We start from the raw sequence: 21,684 nt of genomic DNA, 5'->3' as shown, positions 1-21,684 counted from the left end.
TGCATAATTCTATTATGTGATCTCCAGCTTAATTTCTCACCACGTCCCTGTTTACTATTGTTCCTTCCTCTTGGTTTCCAGCCTTTGCATTCCAGTCACCAGTATTTATCAATGCATGTCGATGGCATGTTTGATCAATTTCTGACTAAAATCATGGTTGAATTCTTTCATTTCTTCATCACTGACTTTTGTGATTGGTATTTAAATTTAAATAATAGTTGTATTAATTGGATTTCCCTGAAGCCGGATAGATATCATCCCATCACAGACAACATTGCCCTTCAAAGTTGATTTTAAAATGTTCTTTTTGACAATGAATATAACACCCTTCCTCATGATTTTGTTATTTATGGCATAGTAAATCATATATTTTGTTCTGATTCAAAATAGCCAGTACCAGCCAATTTCCATTCACTGATGCCTATAGGATATTGATCTTTATGCATTCCATCTTATTTTTGACAAGTTCTAATTTTCTTAGATTCGTACTTCACATATTCGAAGTTCCAATCATTAGCAGACTTGTACCTGTTTCTTCTTATGTTGAGTAATGCTCCATCAGCAAATTCAGATCCCGAAGGGTCAACTCCCACAAGCTTTACTCCATTCGGGTCACCAGTGTCGCCACCACTCAGCAAAAAAGCTCCTCCTCAGTCGCATTTCAGGTTCCCTCTGCCCCGAGCGCCCCATCCTCTGACACTGTGTCGGTGGTGTACGTCCTTCCGTAGGCCTTCAGCATCTGGCAGTGTTTTAAAGCTATGTATAAGGTTTTCCCTGGCTACTGCCTCCAATGCGGGTCGCAGATGCCCCGCATGTTGTCTGCGTATTCTGGATGTATGTGTCTCTTCCCACTGGTTGGCCAGCTAGCTGTCTTCCAAATTTCTTAACTTAAAGGGGTGAGTGCTTCTAATGCTTCATCCGCTTATTGAAACATTTCAATTGATACTCCATAAATTCCTGTAACCTTGTGTTTTCATTAATGCCCCAGTGAAGTTTAGACTTCTTTATTCAGTATTTCGTCATATGCTGCCTCTTAAAATGGGTGAATGTGGACCAGGGCTTTTTGATAGTGACTGTAATTTCCTTTGATCCATTTTTGGTGCTTCCTGCATTGTTCATTTAAAATAAAAATTATCTTCAGTTCTTTCAGCTTAAGACATGATGAGTGTGTTTTCCTTTTTGACATTTTAACTCTTGGTCTTTGCACATTTCATTAAAATACTCTACTTGTCTTCTCGGGCTACTTGAAGTTTTCTGTTTAGTTCTTTTACTTCATCATTTCTTCCATTTTCTTGAGCTACTCTGTGTTTAAGAGCACATTTCAGAGTTTCTTCGACAGTCACTTTCATCCTTTCTTGCCTTTTTACTATGGTTTGCTCCCTTCGTGTTTGATATTCTTGATGTCATCCCACAGCTACTCACGTATTCTATCATTAGTGTTCAGTGCATCAGATTTACTCTTGGCATTCATCAAATTCACATGAGGTATACTGAAGGTCATATCATGGCTGCTGCGAGCCTGTTTTAATTTGCTTCAGCTTCATCTTAAAGTTCCGCATGAGCAATTGAGAGTCTGTTCCCAATCTTCCAAGGCCTTGTTTTTACTGCTGATACCAAACTTCTCCATGGTGTCTTCCTATAGATGTAATCAAATTCATTCCTGTGTATTCTATCTGGCAAGGTGTATATATATATATATATATTGTGCTGCTTTAATTAATATTCTATAATTTACCTCTAGGTTCTAATATCCATTGCAACAACTATGTAGAACTTAAAGGCAAAAATTCACGATTTAAGGGTTTATTAGGAAGTTACCAAGTTGTGATATTATCAGTGAAAAATGCTCAGGGTTGAATTGTTTACCTAGACGTTACAAAGTTCTATCAAGTCTGTTACTAAATCTCTAAAGACCATGCCATTCTACTATTGCTATAAGCCTCAATCCAGAGGTGTTCAGCTTAAACGCTGTGAGTCAACAAACTTGGCTCCCTGAATTAAGTGTCCAGAGCATTGTTGTGACGAAAAAAAAGAAAATCCTTAGTACAACTTTTCCAGCCTTTGCTCACTGGTGCATCGTTTTTCAATTTCCTGAAATCTTCACAGTCAGTCCCCATGATTGTCTTGTGTCCTCTGAGGATTACCCTTGGAGTGGTCCTTAACTTTGAGCTACCTCTCTCCTTCTTAAAACGAATGGGCTCACCTGACTCCCTTGAAAGCCACCAATGCAGCTCCTCCCTTGTCATGTTTATATGCATGTTGTTGGGTACAAAGTGTACATTTATGAACTAGAACCCTAGCAGCAATATATTTTGACTTACCTATATGTTATTGGAAGCCTGAATGCTTAGATTTGTACTGTTAATGTTCAGTATAGGCATTTCTAGGATTTTATCATTAGCTGATTATCCTGGGAGATTACCCTACATTTATGTAATGTCCAAATGGACACTAGACTGAAACACTTTCTTTTTTCTGTCCAACAGTTTTCTAGAAAGTAATTTACACATCATACAATTCAATAGTTCAAGCATATTAAGGAGAATTGTACAGTCACCCCACATCAGTTTTCAGAACATTCCCCCTCTCGTGGTTAAACCACCTCCAAGATGAGCTATGGAATCACAATGAACACTAGTGCTCCCTCCCCTCTTCACCCTTCCCTCCCCAGGTCGCCTTACCCTCCCCTCCAGCAGCCCCTTCTATGAGTAGTTATGCATCCTCTCCTGTGCTTTAAAGCCAGGAGACCCAACAGAAAATGATAAAAAACAAAATTGTGCTAAGGTGGTAAGGATGAAAACATAATGGTATACAGACAAATACACAAATAATGCAAAAGAAGGGACAGGCCCTTAAGAACATTCAAAAAGCCAAGGAAGAAGTTTCTGTCATGGAATCAGTAGGAGATTCGGGCATCCAGAACATATTTGGATCCATCTATAGGGTGGCCGGCCGGCTGGCCAAGTTTCAAGGTCGACCAGCCTGATAAAGAGTACAGTAGTCCTCCCTGCTAGAAAGACTGCTCGGCACTCGTGCCTGTGACTAGAGCACATCTGTCAGTGGCTCAGTCTCACCAGATGCTCACCGTCCACAAATTGGTGTTCATAATTTCTGCTCTGATGCTTTTCTCCTCACCATATTGGAATTTGGTGATGTCATCTCTGGATCACACAAGCTGGTGTGCTTCGTCCGTGTGGACTTAGGTAACTCCTCACTTAGATGATTGCTTGTATGAATACAAACCTGTAAGACCCCAGACACTATTCCGATTGATCGCCAGGCACTGTGGGATTAGACTGAAACACTTTCATTTTCCCATAAATGACTTTAACAGTTTTAGATGTACAGATTAGTTTTGCTGGGGTTTTTTAATAGATGAACCATAAGAAATTATACGTATTAAGCTATTGTCGAATGTGACCCAGCAGTGACTACAAATAGAGAAACTTAGTTTCCATTCTTTTAATGGAAAAATGTAAAAATTTAAATTTACTTATGAACTTCCTAACTAAATGGAGCCCTGGTACCATAGTGGGTTGCGAGTTGGTCTACTAACTGTAATGTCAGTAGTTCAAAACCACCAGTCGCTCCGTAGGAGAAAGATGAGGCTATAATGAGTTCCATGCTCAGAAATGCACGAGGGCAGGTCTGTACGGTCACTGTAAGTGAGAATCAGCTCAGTGGCAGTGAGCGTGTTCATAGATCGATTCCTTTGGAGGCATTTCTTTTGCTGTTTCCCAATATGGTGGACACTAGCACATTTAGCTACTGAGTAGTTGAAGTGTTGTCAGTCTGAATTAGATCTAAGTTCCTTTTTTACTTGTTTAAATATATATATATTCATATTTCAATGATTGAGTACAACAAATAAAGTGTAAAATATCTCATTAGTAATTTTTATACTCTTGTGTTCAAATGATAATATTTTGGAGTTACTGAATTTAGTAAACAATATATTACTAAAAAGTTTTCACCTGTTCCTTTTTACTTTCTCAATATGGCTACTTGACATCTTAAAGTACCTATGGGCTCATGTGTCTGCTGCATAGCATTATTTTAGTATCTTTGTCAATTTTTTTCTTAAATAAAAAAAAACAGGAATTGTACTGGGTGGAGCAGAGCTTTCACGGTATGCCTTTTTCCTCGCTAGACAAGCAGAGCACTGAGCAACTCGCTCTGAGTTAGTGCGCACAGTGGCCTCACCTGGAAAGGTTCTTTTTGGTCACAGTGAATTTTTTTGTAAAAGCAGTTTTGCTTGAAACTCATTTTTGTGATGGCCAATTTAAGAGAACAGTGTGTGACTGAAATTTTGTTTCCTGCTTGGGAAAAATGCCAAAAAAACTGTTGTGATGTTGAACACAGCTTACAAGGAGAACACTAGGGGCAAAAACTCAAGTGTATGCGTGGTTTTCTCCGTTCAAAAAAGGAAACATCAGTTGATAACAAACCTTTTTCTGGGTGTCTCAACTTCCCAAATGGATGAAAATGTCACCTCATGGTGCATTTAGAGTTCATGCCACCAGGTCAGACTGTTACTGAAGCTTTCTTTGTAGAGGCTCTGAAAAGATTACATAACTGTGTGACAAAAAAGGCCTGATTGTGGCAGACGGAGGACTAGTTTTGCCACCATAACAATGCATCAGCTCACTGCAGCCACCTCAGTGCACCAGTTTTGGGCAAAACAAAACAACAAAAAAACCCAAGCTTACACCGTACTCACCTGACCTTGCTCTGTGTGACTACTTTTTGTTTCCTTGAATGAAGAGGGACATGAAAGGACAGCTATTTGACTACATAGAAGAGGTGAAGAAAAAAATGAGGGAGATCTTGTCAGCCGTCCAAACAGATGAGTTTGAAAAATGTTTCCAAGAATGGAATCACAGATTGGACAAATGTATCAAGTTCAATGGAGAGTATTTTGAAGGTGATAAGGTTATTTTGTAAGAAAAGTACCTGGGGGTATACCCCCTCGTTTAAGGAAGTCAAATTTAGAAACTGATGGTTATCTTTTCATTTCTGTGTTCAAAGGCTAGGATATTTATTCTCAAGCTGGTCATATATTCTAACACAATGGACTCTTGTTCTTTGTGATTTAGATGTACACATACAAGAGGTATATTAGATTATCAATTGACCACTGGTTATAATGACAGAATTTAATTAGTGCGTTTTATACAGCCAAAGAATAAGGCAAATGGAATCATAAACCTTCATGAATTGAAAAAGTGCCCATGCTCCTTTACAACAGAACAAGCTACAAAGAAGACTCAAGAGTACTGGAGAGTTCTGTGATGCTGTAGGATGACACGGCCTCCCAGCCTGTTTCCCTTAAAGACCTGTGACAGATGTATTTTGTTGTTTCTAAGCTGAGAAAACATTTTGTACTGATAGGTTATCACTGAGGCCCTTTTTTATTTCTTATTACAAAAAAATTATGTGTGAAATAGGAACAAGATTCCCTGTGGTATAAACTTGTAAGACACAGAGAGACATGCCTTAATCTCCAGGAAGATGTCAAAGAAAATAATCTTTGCTTGTCTCTTTCCCCCATCCCACTCCCATTTCCATGTTTGTTTTGTTTATCCAAAAAGACACATTTAAGGCCTTGTGTTGATTTTCTCCTTACTCACTAAATAAGGAATAACACTGTTGTGTTTTGTATTTGAAATTGTAAGGTACATTTATTTTTTCTTTCATTTTTAATTTAACTCTTTGTTTTACAGATGAGGGCAGAAGTGCAGTTGACCAAGCAGGTGGTGCACAGATTGTAATTGATCATTTAAGGTCACTGTGCAGTATAACAGATCCCGCCAATGAGAAGCTCTTGACTGTCTTTTGTGGCATGCTGATGAACTATAGCAATGAGAATGGTAAACAAAACTGAAAACTTGCTTTTATCTTTAAAAAAATCTCTATTATAGTGCAAAACAACAATATTTAGAAAACTGATGAACAAAAATTCATAAATGGCATACAAAACGGATAATTATCCAACATTAAATTGCTGTGTCTAAAAAATATAAGATGGTCTAATGTACTAAATGGGATTAGCTTCAAAAGTATGTCTTATGTTAGTCATTACCTGCCCACCCCTCAAAAAAAAGAACTACTATAATACGATTTAAGCTTTGCTATCAATATTTTTAATAAGCAGTATTAAAATAGCTTTGTGTTGATTGCTTTATATTCCAGGAGTATCTTAAAGCATACATACAGTCTACCTAACTAAAATTACGTTATCCAGACACAAGATTAACTTCTTAGAGAGAAAAATCATTCACCTTAAAAACTACCCATAGTAAAATCAAATTTATCGTTAGATGGACAGTAATTTTTTAACCATCACTATACATTATATGGATTACTACCTGGATCAAAAACTCAAATTCTGTTGGTGCCAGGTTAGCAGAAATAATGTCGTTCTCCTTGTTTTATATCCTTTTAAGTTGCAGCCTTTTTACTTCCCTAATAAACATGTAATATGAGATTTTATTCCCATGTGCTCTAGAAACACATGCCTTTTTCAGCATAATTTTAATTTACTTTTGATAGTTGTGGGTCTTAAAAAACTCACTTCCATTAAGTCGGTTTCTATTCCAGTTCCTGGCAACTCTGTAACAGGAGAGACTAAAACTGGCTCTGGTTTCAGAGACTGTAACTCTCTGGGAGTAGAAAGCCTTATCTTTCTCTATTAGAGTGACTACTGGTTTTGAATTAATCACTAGCAATTGAACACATAACCCATTATGCTACCAGGGCTCCAATTGTGGGTCTAAGTAAGCATTAAAAATAATTAGACATCATTTATAAAGGAACAAAAGTAAACATTGGTGACAAATGACCGTTGGCATTTGACCTTGACAATAGGGGCCGTACGGCGTGGTACAGATAGTGTGGCATTCTGAAGAGTCCACTTCCCATTGAAAAGAGGGAGCTACTAAAGAAAAAACAAAATTTTAAAAATGTTCTACCTGTCTTATTTGAATATGATAAAATACTGATCCAATTTATCTGGCTCAGCAATTATGATTTTTCTCACTCATATACTCCACACTTATCTATTTGAGTAGAAAACCATTTCATTGGTTAATCAATGAGTAAACTTATATATGAAGGATCTCTGGTATCACTGTGGGTTAGGTGTTAAGAAAATGTACTGAACGTGTAATTTTTTCTCCATGTAGCTACAACTTTAAATTTTTAGTTCTGTAAACAAAGGAAACCACAAACCTTTTATTGTAGGTGTTTTTATCTCATATTTCTTGAATGTATTTTTTCACCGAGCTTTGACTTCCCATGACCAGAACTTGGCAGTGAAGACAGAAATTTCGGTCAGTTACCCAGCTCTGTCAAGCTGCACTGCAGGAGAAAGTGCTGTTGTAGACAGAGCGCAAGCATAGTAACCATTTAGAAGGTAGTAGGAATTGGAAAGTGTTTATTGATCCGCTTATCTGAATATATAGCATTGTCTAAAAGTTTTTATGGACAGAATCACTACTTAATAGAAAAATGTGTCAGTGTAATGCAGTTTCTTTGTTAAGGAAGTTAGAAACATTATAAACTCCTGTTGCTCTGTTCATGCTCCCTATTTACATAGATGGGCAACAGCAGAAAGTACCATGAAAAACATGCTAATAGTAATGAGTAATTTTAACCTACAATTAAAATGTTACAAACTTGATGAGTCTCCATATTTGAGAGTTAATTGCAAGTTTTAATAAAAGCAAACAAGTCATCCAAACAGTGACTTAATGAAGCAAGCTCTAAAGGCCACTGTACTTAGACCCAATGTACTAGTGGATCTGCGACCACCGTTACTGCTTTGTGAAAGTAACCATGATTAGCCAGTATTGCCTCTTTGAAATTCAGTAATAAAAGGTGTGGATTGCTAATGTATCTTTCCAAGAGGTAAAACAAAAATTATTATTGTAGCTCTAAATAATGTAGTTATGAATGTTGAAAAGCAGTAAAACAAAGACTAAAGCTATTTGATTTACAAACGCTGCACAGCAAGAAAGATAGGTATGGGCAACAGATGTCATCAGGAAGGAAGAGTTGGTCCTTCTGACATTTTTTAACATCATAGTCTGTGATATTTTTCATCAGCTCTATCATTTTGTGAGTATATGTATCATATATACATATGTAAGCTATATGTGATGTTTACAAATAAATGGCTTGACTTTTCTTTATTATTTTAACAACTCTCTTACTGAAATACTAATGTTACTTTAAATCGTCCTTAAAATATCTCTGGCTTTCTTTCTTGATAATGATAATCTTCTCATTCATTTGCTCCGTAAACTTGATAGCTGAACTGTGCATGAAGGGGGGCACTCTGTGCTTTTTAGGAAACCTGACCTACGGAGTTTGTTAGTTAAATAAAGCAGTTAAATGTAAGTAGGAAACATAAAACTGAAATTCCATTGTTTCAAGTATGCTTGTACTGTATTTTCTGTAACTTAAAAATCATTTAATATGTAATTAATTTTAGCTGTAGCTTTCATACTTCCAATCCAGAAAATAACAGTAATTTCACATTGCTATCATTTTACTCATTTTGCAAGTGAAATCAGTCCAGTGGGATAGTTTGTCTTCTCATACTTAAAAAATGAATACCAGAAACTGATAAGGAATAATTCTAACTAATAACTAGAAACACTTTGACCTGAGGAACATGCATATCCTCTTAGTGCTTTTTTGTTTTCTATGAGAGAAGAGAATCACATTTCCTAGATGTTCAAATGTTTCTTAGCCTCTAGAACAGAAACGATTTATTTTATATAAGTGAGAAATTGTTTTTAACATTAACTTATGATAGATATGACTAATAAATAAATGTTTTATTTTCTGAGACATTATTGCCTAACTCAGGGGGCAGGGGGCCAATCAAAGTTCAGTAAAAATTTCAAAAGTTTGTCAGAGAAGGGAATTGCAAGTATTTTTCCACTAAATTGTGATATATGATAGAATTTGTATGTTGAAGTTAGAGAACCTGGAAGACTTGGGAAAGAACAAGTAGTCTTGTCGAGTTCCGCCTTTTAGAAGTTTTTCACTGTATAAAGCTTGTCTTTTTTTATCTTGCAGTTTGTTAGGTTCTTGTTGCTATTGCTGGGTGCCATTGAATCAGTCCCAACTCATAGCTTGAACTTGTAACACTTTTTATTAAAGATAGTCACTTTTACTAGTGCTATGAACTTTCTAATATTCTATTTATTTCATGTTCATAGAGGCCTGGTAATTGTGCTTTTAAAAACCCGTCTTTTAAGGCAAGTTATGTCTAGTCTCTAACACAAAGTGCACTGTGATTTATTGTGCATCTGACTATTAAACTTTTAAAAAAATGTTAAGATCAAATTCCTTATTTACTATTATTGTCCTTGTTTTAAAATGATTAATTTTAGAACCCAATAAAATGATCTTTTAATTAAAAATGATTTAAAAATTAATTTTTAGATTTCCCAAAAGAGGTTTCTTATCAGTTTGTTGGTACAGGATGCATTAATGAAGTTCTGCTACAAATGACATTTTAAACAAATAGCTTTACTAAGGGACAGAGCTATGCTGTGTCTCCTGCTATAATTCAGTTCATTAAGTTTGCTCATTTAAAGAGGTTAGCTTTTAGTCATAATCCTCCTAGATGATTATTATAATAAGGCTGTTGCCTGAGTGGGCAGGCCGAGCTTGATTTTTAGTAGCGATGTGCAAATACACATTTGGTCTAGTTCCACATGGTCAAGTATTAGAATTAATTTTCAGTTTGGTTGGGCCATGATGGAATGAACTTTAGCATACAAGAATAAATGGGAATTTGTATCACAAAAGCTCAGTTATTGCCACAGTCTCTTTACTGTTAATAATCTTATTAGTGTCCTATTTAAAATGTGGCATTCTGTCACGGAAGTAATGCTAATCTTAGTACTGTCAGCATTGAGATCGATCCTATGATCATGATAGAGCCTTTGGCATTAGGGTACAAAATAGATGTCCACTTTTAACTGAGCGATATGGGAACAAACTTTTTTCTCCTCATTCCCCAACACATTTTTGTTTTCATTATGTCTGGAAAGAAAATGATTGATTAATCATAGATGGTATGCATTATTATTTTCGAGAATTTTCCTCACTGTACAATTCTGTGGTGGCAAAGAAGGCTTTTTAATTTTAATTCATCCTCACAAGATGTATACCATGGACTGCCAAAAGAACAAACAAATCCATCTTGAAAGAAGTACAGCCAGCATGCTCTTAAGAAACAAGGATGGCGAGACTTCATCTCATGTGTAAGGATAGTCCCTAGAGAAGGGCAACAAGCTTAGGAAAACCAGAGGCTCAGTGGAAAGAGGAAGTCCCTCAATGAGGTGGATTGGCACAGTGGCTGCTACAAGAAGCTCAAACAGTGAACAGGGCTGAGTGACAGGGTTGCAGTCCCTGCAGCGCTTGCTTCTGTTACACACAGGTTCACTGTGAGCCCAAACCAGCTCGATGGCACCAAACAAGAACGGAGGTATATCCCCAAAGCAGACTTTTTGGGGGGAGATAATGGCCTGAATGAAATGAAGTTAAAAAATATAAGTGTATACCATTTATTTTATGTTGTGGGTTATAAAGAGACTAGATCGTCGAATCTCTGACTGTAGATTTTTTTACATGTATGTGTAATCTTGCCGTCGTTAGCTAGATTATTAGCGTCTTAATACCACAGCAATAGATAGCTGCATTTCAGCTGAGTGATAGAATTTCACCATAGGAAGCACGTAGGAAATATTCTCTGTACAAGAATATCTACCTATATTTGAGAATGAATATTCCGGTAAGAGTAATCTTAACACATGTGGCGCTGGTGTTCATACTGATAGTACTACTTTAGCTGACCTGTGACGGTTACTTCTGCCAGCACATGAGATAATGCACACACTTAGAAACAGCATCGAAGAATGCATTCAGCTCTTTGGTCTTGTAAGAATTAAATCTAATACCTGAGTTGAGTAATAAGCCACAGCCAAATATTATTGCTACTGCACAAAACTCAGGTGTAAGTTAACTTTCATAAAAACTAATAAACCTGTGTTCTAAATGTAAGTAAAGTTCAGTTAACATTTGTAATTCCTCTATAGAAAAATTTATTTAAATACTGAAAAATGACTGAAGTATATATTAATATGCTTCATGCGTTGCCAATGACTTGTGTAATTTTAAAGTGTAAATAAAAACCAAATCATAACAATGCTACAGGTTAGCTCATAATGTTTGCTTTTTTAAAGGCCAAAAAATCCTTTTGTAAACAGCATTTTTATGTTTCTAAAACTGTGAACCTGGTAGTTGGCTTAATTTTTATTATCTAAAACTTCACATGGAAACATACATGCGCTGTAGCTGCTGGCCTGGGTCCCGGCCATGCTGCAAACACAGAGGCTTGTCCTTTCTTCCAGTGGAAGCTGTTTACACAGCAGCGGCTGTACTTCTCTCTCTGAAAAGATCTGTTTCTCTCCGAGATAAAAGCATAGTTTTCTTCAGTCAAAGAAACAATCAGAAAGTTACCTTTGCAGTGATAATCGTTAGAACAAGAGTTGGCCCCTAGTCCATAATTTAACCTCCAGTTAAAGGGAAATATTGTCTAGCACATTAAGATACGATCATAGTAGGTGTCCTTTGACTAAGAACAATAAAGGAGGAGGCCACGTAAGAATTTTAAAATGTTTTTCTTACTGCTCATGATCCTGCTTTGGGGAAATGTTTGTTGTTGGTGCTGTTGTTTTATATTTCACTCATTGACATGATTTTGTCATTTGTCTAGAATTTTTAAAAGAAGGGGAATTGTGCTCTGTAGAGTGTTTCAAGGTGCTGTTCTCTCTTCCTGGGGTTATTGCCGTTACTGACTTTTAGAAAACAAGAAAGGTACAAGCACACTGTTTTAAATCTTTCATTTTGTGTAAGGAGGAGCTTTATATCAAGATAACTTTATATCAAGAATGATTAAAATATTGTCTCTCTTGGAAATTGCTATGTGACCTTGGGTTTAAATTAATGGAATAATCTGGGTCCAAGACATACACTGCATGTTTTGCTTAACGAAGACCTTAACAATAATTAATTTAAACAACATATAAATATGTCCCGCTTTCAATGCTCAATACTAGGTTCTTGGTTTTTCTGAGCAATTGCTGAAAGAGATGAACTAAGAAGGCAGGGGAAGGAAGTCTACTGTGCTCGCACTGGTCTGTGCATAAAGTTGTAACCACCACCCTCCCTTTGGTAGCTATATTTAAATCAGCTTTCTTTTCAGTGCGACAGTCGAGCTAAAATGTGTTTAAATTGGAAAGTTCTGCTTCACTCGTAATTTCTAATTCTCATAAGTGTTTTGGAATATAAATATGCCATTGTCAAGAGAAATTTTCTTTAAAATCTTCTTTAAAAGTGGATTTTAGCCAGTTTGTATTAGAACTTATATTTGCCAATTTTAAATTAAAAAAAATTTAAACTGTACAATGCCTTTGATTGTAATAAGTTTTATACAAGTCTATATTTATAATGGGAATATTGTACTCTGTATATTATAAATAGTTTACATGACGCATATATACACTAATGTTAAGACACTGTATGTTGAATTGTATGTCTTTGACATAATTTCATCATTAAGTCCTATATACCAATAATCTTAATAACCTTATAACATCGTAAGAGCCTTTTTCCTGAAATGAAGTACATATTCTATAACCGAAAGGAATACAATACTTTTAGTAAATTGATTCACATAGCCACAGTTGAATTACTGGAATTATCTGTATACTTTTCTGGACCTATAGTCTATACCAATGTTTTAAACATTAAACTTAAAACTCAGGGGGAAAAGGTTCTTCAACTTTAGATCTTCTCTCCAGATCTCCATTCTTTGGAGTTTCCATGAGTGTGACCTGAAGAACTTGGAACCATTGAGATTCAAATGTAGGTGGGTAAGTGTTCACACCAGCGCATGTGTTGATTGCCTTATAACCTCTTTGTACATGCATCTGTATTGCACCCCCTCAGAGCCTTTTTCCTCTTCTCCTATAGATCATGTAGGGCCTGTCCATCTTGATATGTAATTTTGCAATTCTGTATTTTGGTCAGTTATTTGTCTGTGATGTGTATCAGGAGCAATTTTTTTTAAGTCTTCAGCCGTGTATGACATTGTGCTGTCTAAGACTCGTTCACACATGGTAATTGTTTGCTGGCAATGGGCCTGGGTTGCATCTCTGTAGATTGTTGTGTTTGTTAAGCTCTTAAAAACATTCCTTTGGAGTTGCTGGTATTTGTAGAGGGATGTAAAACAGTCTCAGTCTTGTTACACTCAGTGTGTGAAATTTATTTCAATGTTTTGAACTATTACTGATTCTGAAAATTTTTTCCAGTTAGCCATTCATTTGAAAATAATATTCTTTATACTATCATTTATGAAAGTCAGCATTTATCCTTTGAAGCCCATTCACAGTTTTCGTTGGACAATAGGGAAAAGCTATCAAAATTAAATAATTGCTTCCTGGGATAAGGGGAATTAACACCAATTTATCTCAAAAAGAACCTCTCTTTAATCTAAAATAAGTTACTAATAATAACATACATAGTTTTAATTAAAAAAGGAAATGGACCCAATCCTGGAATATTTTCCTAGGGAGTATGATATTTCAGATTTCCCTTAAAATATATGAGTAGATATTTTCTCTTTCTTCTTATCACATCTATCACAAAATTCATTGAACTAATCTTGTCCATTTCCAATAAAAATTGATTTATCCTTTTAGGATAGCAATTCTCAAACTTTTGGTCTCAGGGGAGTTTTATATTCATAAAATTTATTGAAGGCATCAAAGAATGCATATTTATATATGAATTCTATCTATCAATATACTCTATTTGAAAGTAACATGGAAAAATTATTTAAAATACACTGGTTCTTGTTGCATTTTAAAATAATGAACCTATTATGTCAACATGCTTTTAAAAATACAAATAACTAAATTTTCAAAAAAAAACTGACTCTGAATAAATATATGATGGTGAAGAAAATCTGACCAATAGTACAACTGATGCCACTGCCCTACTTCACACTATGACGGGCTGTTTTATTTACCATAGCTTCATTGTTCTCATGGCAAATGGCTATACAGTAAAAAGAAGGCAGAGAAGATCTGAAATTTTAATGAAATTTGTTTTTATTTTGATCCTCTGGAAGGGTCCCAGGAGTCCATAGACCTCATTTTGAGAACCACTGTTCTGTTTATCCAAAAAAGTACACACGTGCATCATCTTGTTTGAGTTAAGCTGTTTTTTTCTCCTCTGGGCCTTTGTTATTCAAGAGTCACTTGCCTTCAGTCGGCATGGACAAGCAGCTGTCAAGCTGAGTATAATTTTTGTTTTTGCTAGTATCACAAAAGTAGATATAAAAGAAAACATCTAACTGATCCAAAATAGTCTGCCCAATTGGCTGACTACATATTTTTTCTATTTATTTGTGTGTGGTATTTGTGTTGTATGTGAGTATGTAATTGATTTGGCTCCCGGGTAACTTTCAAACATTTTCACAAAGCAACAAAATATTCATGAATGATGACAGTTCACACCATATGCCATTTGGCTATGCAACTTTTTCTCCTGATATTCCACGATGATCAAATTTTGCTGTTTCAAGTTGTATGCCAAAGACTGTATTAAATTCTGTTCTGCAATATTTCTTAACATTTTGTCCCGCTTGTCCCCAGAACCAACATTGGTAATATTTGAAATGTGGGACATTTGTGGTCGAGAAGTCAAGTTAGGAGAATATGAAGAACATTATCTTCAAAGTGATGTTCTTCTGCTGGGTTTTCTCCTTCACAAAATTTGCTATTCCCTTGATGTCCCTGGGCTGTTGGAATTTTAGAGTTTGTACCAGCAGTACTGAGGGGGTGTGTGATGCTTACATATATGCAGACGTATAGTGGAGTTTGATTCACACTCAATGCATGCGCTAGTGCTCACGCTTACGTACCTGAAATTGAATGACTCAACGGCTCTGCAATATTTGAAGAGGTAGTCAAAATAAATAAATAAATATATTGAGTTAAAGGAATACTACTAAAAAACAACTATCTGCAGCTGTGAATTTTTTAAAAAAAGAACTCTAGCACCTGGTAAGTAACCAATATAATTTCTAACTTGGAAAGTTCTTTTGTGTGTTATTGTTGCTAAGTGCCATCAAATTGGTTCAGACCTATGTACAATGGAACGGAATACTGCCCGGTCCTGCACCATCCTCAGATTCGTTATGTTGGAGCCCACTGTTGCAGCCACTGTGTTAATCCATCTCTTTGAAGAAGATACTCCTTTTTCTCCGGCCCCTTACTGATCCAAGCATGATGACACGGATTGTGCCAATTTAATGTATAGGTATTAGCCTATTGCCTAGACTATAACACAAATATTTTATGTATAGGATTTTTAAAAATACTGTAAATCATTCATTATTTACTAAGTTGCATATATAAGAAACAATATTATCAAAAGCAAAAAAATAATTGAAGACATTCGCTTTTTTTAAATTTTAGAATAGACTAATTCCACTGCAAAATTTGAAGTAGTTTTAGACTCTTGAAGCTGTGAATGCAATTTTCCCTTTTATTCAGACCTTTCTTTTATTCTGGATTTGGTACTAAATCCTTTTTCTAATAATAGATAGACCCACCACCAAGTAATTATTCATAAATCCTCATCAGTTTTCAGGACTCAAAAACTTCAGTTGGCTAGCGCTTCAAAACCCCTAGAAAATACACCCAGTGGCAAGAAGTCAATTCTGAGTGATAAGTGACCCTGTAGGAGAGAGCAGCATTTCTCACAAGGTATCCAGTGCTGTAATCTTTACAGAAACAGAATGTCGCCTCTTTCTTCGTTGAGAGGTTGGTGAGTAACTGCTGACCGTTCATTAGCAGACAAGTGCATAATCATTGCACTAAGGATTCTACCTAACCCGCTTCCTACTTTAACCATTTGGAAAATTAACTATAAAGACAATCAGGCCAGTGCAAGTAACTTCTAACGTGTGAGGCAACTCAGCTCTGCCTTTTTGTTACGTTCTCGTACTTGCTTCTTCATTTACAAGTGAGCCATAAAGCCTGGTAACGAATAAGATACACTACACTCTCTTAAAGAGGCACATGCTATAAGGAAAATACGTTTTATAAGAAACATGGTTTAATCATGAGATTCCCAAAAGGCAATTTAAAATAAGTGTAGAAACTTTCTAGCTTTAAAGTGGCATGTACCATATTTTTACACAATACTGTGTATATTGTACAATTATGTATACCGGTAAACCCCTCGAACATTACTTCCCTATGTGCAGGTATGCATGAAATCTGTGAATGCACTATTGATGGGACTGGGTCATATGCACAGTACTGTAATTTTCAAGATAAAAAACGTTGAAATAGCATTCCTGTATCTTGAGGTGAGCCAGTTTTTGACAATCAGGGTATTTTCATAGACATGTGCCTATGTCTTTACCTTACTTCAAGGCAGCCCTTTTGGTTTCCATTTTTATTTATTTCTCTTCAACTTTGCTGCAAGTATCTCATATCATTGTCTATGAAGAACCACTGTAGGAATTCAAGTCATATTTTATACATTTTTACATCTAATTGCTTAGAAAATAATGACAGTGCTGTATTTACCTAATTGCCTTTGCCTATCAAGATAAATTTTCCACTAGAAACTCTGCATTATAAATGAAAAGAACTGTGAATTTTAAAACATTTTAAGTAACTCACTTTATCTCATTAAGACCATATTCTTCCCTAACAGCCATCAAAGAACTCTGCTTGAAAGTACTCCAAACCACTAGTGCTTGTGTATTTGCTTTGTACTTTTAATTCTTTATCATGAAGAAACTTTTAAGATTCTAAGACTTTTTTTTCCTTATTCTTCATTAAACTTGCTTTTTTCTCTGCTTTCTTACTTTGCTTAATAATAATATTTATGTATTTTAAAGCCTGATATTAAAAGGTATATGACTTTGTGGGTCTTTTTAATCATTTGACAATATTGTGTTGATTATTTTTGTTTTTAAATATCTTTGGGGCATTGGAAATACTCAAGATTCAACTTTTTGAACAAATGTCTTAAAATTTTTCAAGAAAATCAAATCAATGGACTTCATTTGCAAAAGGGAAAATAAGAAGTATTTTTCTTTTTACTAATTTTCATTTGGTGTGAAAATTTTTCTTTCCTTTTTTTTTTTAACAGATTCCCTTCAAGCTCAGCTGATCAATATGGGTGTTATTCCAACTTTAGTGAAATTACTGGGCATCCACTGCCAGAATGCAGCTCTTACAGAAATGTGTCTTGTTGCATTTGGCAATTTAGCAGAACTTGGTAAGTCATCGTCATGAACCAGAAGTGTTATTAACATATTAATGCACTTTTTATAAATTGTCCTTTGGATGTTAGGAATTTGGAAATTGATACATAAAAAGTTCATTGACATCAAGTCAATTCCAACTGACAGTGACCTTGAAGGACGGTGTAAAACTATCCATGGGGGTTTTAAGCTGTACTCTATGGAAACAGACTGTTAGAACTTTCATGAAGCACCTGGTAGAGTCCCACCACTGGCCATTTGACCAGTAGCTGAACACTTAACCACTATGCCACCTGGACTCCGTATACTCGTAATAAATGGCTTAGCCTGGGGCAAGAGAAGTTAAATTTGTTCTATTAGTTATCCCTACTTTAAAAGAATGGAAGTACCAGGCTTTTATCACTGAAAAACCCATGTGGCTGTGTACTTTATAGTATAGTCTTGATTTCAATATTTTTAATTGAATGAGGATTATTTATCAGTTAATTTTTTTAAGTCACTCATATTCATATATTTGGGTATGTCTTCGCTCTAGCTTTTCTCCTTTTCCATACTACTCTTTAACACATGTTTTCCTTCCCATCATTTGAATGAAATCAAGAATGAACGAGCATTTTGTTATTCTTTACCAAGGTTATTATTTTCTATTAAAATTGAATGTGAGTGTTTATATATAGTAGACCTAGTAGAAATAAGACAGAAATCCTATTATAATCACACTGGTAGTTTATAACTTTGTAACAGAACATAAACATGATGCAAATCTGTCTTTTTTATCTTAATGTGCCTTCAACGTTACCAGATTCATTCAAAACAAGTCCTTTACATGTACTTCTGTTTATTTCATTTGATTTTTTTTTTACACTTCTGTTTAACCCCTAAGAATGTCACTGTCATATACAGTAAATAGACTGAAATATGGAAAGTTCCAATTGAAGTAAATGGTCATTATAAAATAGAAATACACACTGGTTTTCATAGACTTGGTGTGTTAAATAGCACTATTTTATGTTGATTACCTATTGAAATAATTTGATCATGGAGGGGGAAAAATGAGAACTGATACCAAGGGCTTGAGTAGAAAACATGCTTTGAGAATGATGAGGGCAACAAATGTACAAATGTGTTTGACACAAGGAATGTCTGTATGGATTGTGATAAGAGTTGTACAAACCCCCATTAAAATGATTTTTAATACATCATTAATTTCATGTGTTATTTTCATTTTTTAGTGCATCTGGAAAATTGTCAAATGATCTCTGTGGAATTCCACTGATAGCTGTGGATATTCCTTTGGGACAGTGCTGCTCTAGACAAGAAGCTACAAAGTCATCTTTACCCTAAGAAGGGCTCCGCTTTTTTCTTTAGGTTTTAGGGAGAATACAAAAAAGGCAGGACTGATGAACCTAATCTTACGAAAAGAAGCCTGAGAGACACAGTCAGTTGAGTGTTGGACTGTTAACAGCCAGTCGAGTGAGAAAGAGGTGGTGGTCTGCTTCTATAAAGGGTTACTGCCTTACACACCCTGTGGAGAAATTCCAGTTCTGTTTTTTTCTACTGGGTTGCTATGAGCTGGAATTGACTCGCTGGCAGTGGTTTATTTTAAGAACTAAGCACTGGGCAAAGAAAGGATCGTAGTACTTGCATAAAATGTGCTGTATGAGGACTTATGTTGATTTCTTCATTGGCCATTTCATGGCGTTTTTGTTTGTGTACCTAAAGTTTTGTAAATCCTCCCACTTTGTGAACTGAACTGCTTAATTGCATGGCAAGGAAGTTAGTTGCTGATTCACTCCACCCTATAGTCTGTGATCATCTGTATTTCTGGTGAGAATCAAGAAGAATGGATGCATGATTAAAACCATCTACTGGCGAAATGGGAATAAATACCATTACAACCAAAGAAGGATAACATTAAGAGATGTTGGTCATGGAAGTCTCCCTATCAAAGAAGGGCCCGGATAGATACTGAGCCTCATTTATCTTTTCAGGGCCCTCTGAAGTAAATGGGACTCTAACAATGATAGTTAACCCACTGACTTAGCCAAAGAGCTTTCTGTGGTGAGTCAGGAGAAGAAATGAAGAAAGGACTAGACACTCAAATATTAGGACTAAATAACTTGAAACTAGAAGATAAAAATAAAACTAATAGAAATAAAATGAGACACTTATTAATGTCCTATTAAGAATCTCTGCCGATTAATCCAGATATAATGCCCAAATCATTCTTGCTGTCCTTTTTCTCTGTCCACCTGCAGGTTTAATAGCTTATTTTGTTGTTTAATTTTGGAGTAAGCCTGGCATGCTGTTTCTTTGTGCTGGCAAAGAGAGCCTGGTACATAGCAGTCTGGTTTTGTTTCAGTTTAATGTATAAAATAATAAATATGGAAAGATTTAAGTGCTAATTTGAAAGAGGAGTACCATATGTACTCGAGTATAAGCCAACCCGAATAGCCACCAAGGCACCCAATTTTACCACAAAAAACACATTAAAAATGTGCTGGAGAACACAGTTTATACTCGAGTATGTGCGAGAAGCACCTAACTGAATAAGTAACGATACCTGTCTATATTTCACTTTGGGCATTTTGCATTTTAAATTCATTTGAAGAATTGTCTGAACCAGAGGACCAACCCAGAATGTACAGATTTTAAATCACCCCTATTTGAAGCAAACGGGACACTTAGTAGGGCAGACTCTGCTAGCAATTGGTGAATCATGCTCTCTGAAGGCGTAAGTGTCTTACGCTGACGGTGAAACTTCGATGCTCAGGAGGGAAGGTTAGAGATTTTGGAGAAGAAAAAAGGAAGGAGACCTCAGACGCATGCAGAGACTTGAACTTTCATAGTAGGGATGCCAGGAAGAGTGCAGACACATGCCCCGTTAATGAGACTGAAAATAGACATAATTCGTGGCCCATGTAAAATACAGTATGCTATAAGTAATTTTTGCCCTTTGATGAAAAGCTTTCCAAGTATGAATTTATAATATTAATACTACTTTCATTGTTGCTGTAGTCACCTATATGTTTTATTAATGAGCTGTTTTAATACATCTAAATGATGGGTTTAGAATATTTTCTCTACAACTATAGTCTTTCCCTGTCAAGAGCAGCATTCAGTGACACATTTAATTGCTTTTTATTTAAACTGTTTCTATTTATTAGAAATGGTATAAAATGACCAAATATTGGAAGTAATAGTAAGTAGTTTCTGAGTCTAATATCGTTTGCTCACTCTAAACTTCGTTTCTTTTGCAGAGTCCAGTAAAGAGCAGTTTGCCAGCACACACATTGCTGAAGAACTGGTAAAACTCTTCAGGAAACAAATAGAACACGAGAAGAGAGAGATGATTTTTGAAGTTCTTGCTCCATTGGCTGAAAATGGTAAGAAAATAAATGAACTTACAATATTTTACCACATTGACTTTTCAGCTGCTCTTTTAATATTACCTAATTGCTCGCTACTTAACTCAAAGCACTTCTTTGTGTATTAATGATCTGATCGGTTTTATATTGAGCATCCCTTCACTCTAGCTACATTGTCTATTAAATAACTATCTTCACTGGCCAAAACTACTTTTAAAGTTCTGTTGGCTTTCAAACGTTAACAGTTAAGATGGTTCTGTAGCTTTCAAATTCTTTTGGCATACATACATGGGGGAAAAAAAGGCAGCTAAGATCCTGGATTGCCCTTTTGTACCCTTGCACAGCTGTGATGATTAAAATTAGAGCCCCGGCCTGTGCCAAGACTGAGGACACTGGAGAACCGCAGCCCTCTTTGGGCTAAAAACCTTAAGGAGGGAGTAAGAGTGACCAGAGTAACCCAGCTGTCCCTTTGACTACAGCCTGAGTCGTATAAGTAGCCCATATATCTCAAACTGTGCACATGGATTAGGATGACCTCCTACTGATCACTATCTCTACATACATACAGTAAAAGCAAACAAAAATTATTTTTAGAGAAAAATTCCATCATTTCAGGCCTTAGGTGATTGCAGTAAATAATCTTTTAAAATTTAGTTTCTAATAGCTAGCCAAAGAGCAGGCATTTTAAGCAAAAGTGCCACAGCAAACGGTCAGCAGAAGCAAGTCTCCAGATAATAGACGAGTTAAAAGCAAACTTAATTCTGTTAGGAGGAACAATAGAAACCATATCAATTGATGTCGTGATTTTTTTTTAATTCAGAAATTACTGAACTAAAATTTACAATTAGAATCAAGAATCGAATTGATAGATTTAATTACAGGAATTAGAGGACCAGTGAGTTGGAAGATATTTCATGAGCACATTTAGGAAACCATATAAAG

At 35.7% G+C, this 21,684-nt stretch overlaps 1 protein-coding gene across 3 annotated transcripts in view; it reads left to right on the top strand.

Annotated features, from left to right (window-relative positions):
* Nucleotides 1-21,684, top strand: part of RAP1GDS1 (Rap1 GTPase-GDP dissociation stimulator 1) — a 159,470-nt gene that overhangs the window by 93,832 nt on the left and 43,954 nt on the right. For 2 of the 3 annotated variants that reach the window (XM_075544003.1, XM_075544002.1), the window contains exons 5-7: nucleotides 5,724-5,870; nucleotides 17,260-17,388; nucleotides 20,635-20,760. In XM_075544003.1, coding sequence (XP_075400118.1) covers nucleotides 5,724-5,870; nucleotides 17,260-17,388; nucleotides 20,635-20,760 — 402 coding nt within the window. The remainder of the gene's footprint in view (nucleotides 1-5,723; nucleotides 5,871-17,259; nucleotides 17,389-20,634; nucleotides 20,761-21,684) is intronic. The other variant, XM_075544004.1, reaches the window with a different exon arrangement.

Source organism: Tenrec ecaudatus, chromosome 3, assembly GCF_050624435.1.
Source record: "Tenrec ecaudatus isolate mTenEca1 chromosome 3, mTenEca1.hap1, whole genome shotgun sequence".
Taxonomy (NCBI): Eukaryota; Metazoa; Chordata; class Mammalia; order Afrosoricida; family Tenrecidae; genus Tenrec; species Tenrec ecaudatus.
The sequence above is the reverse complement of the archived record's forward strand: the minus strand, read 5'-3'. Positions and strand labels throughout refer to the sequence as shown.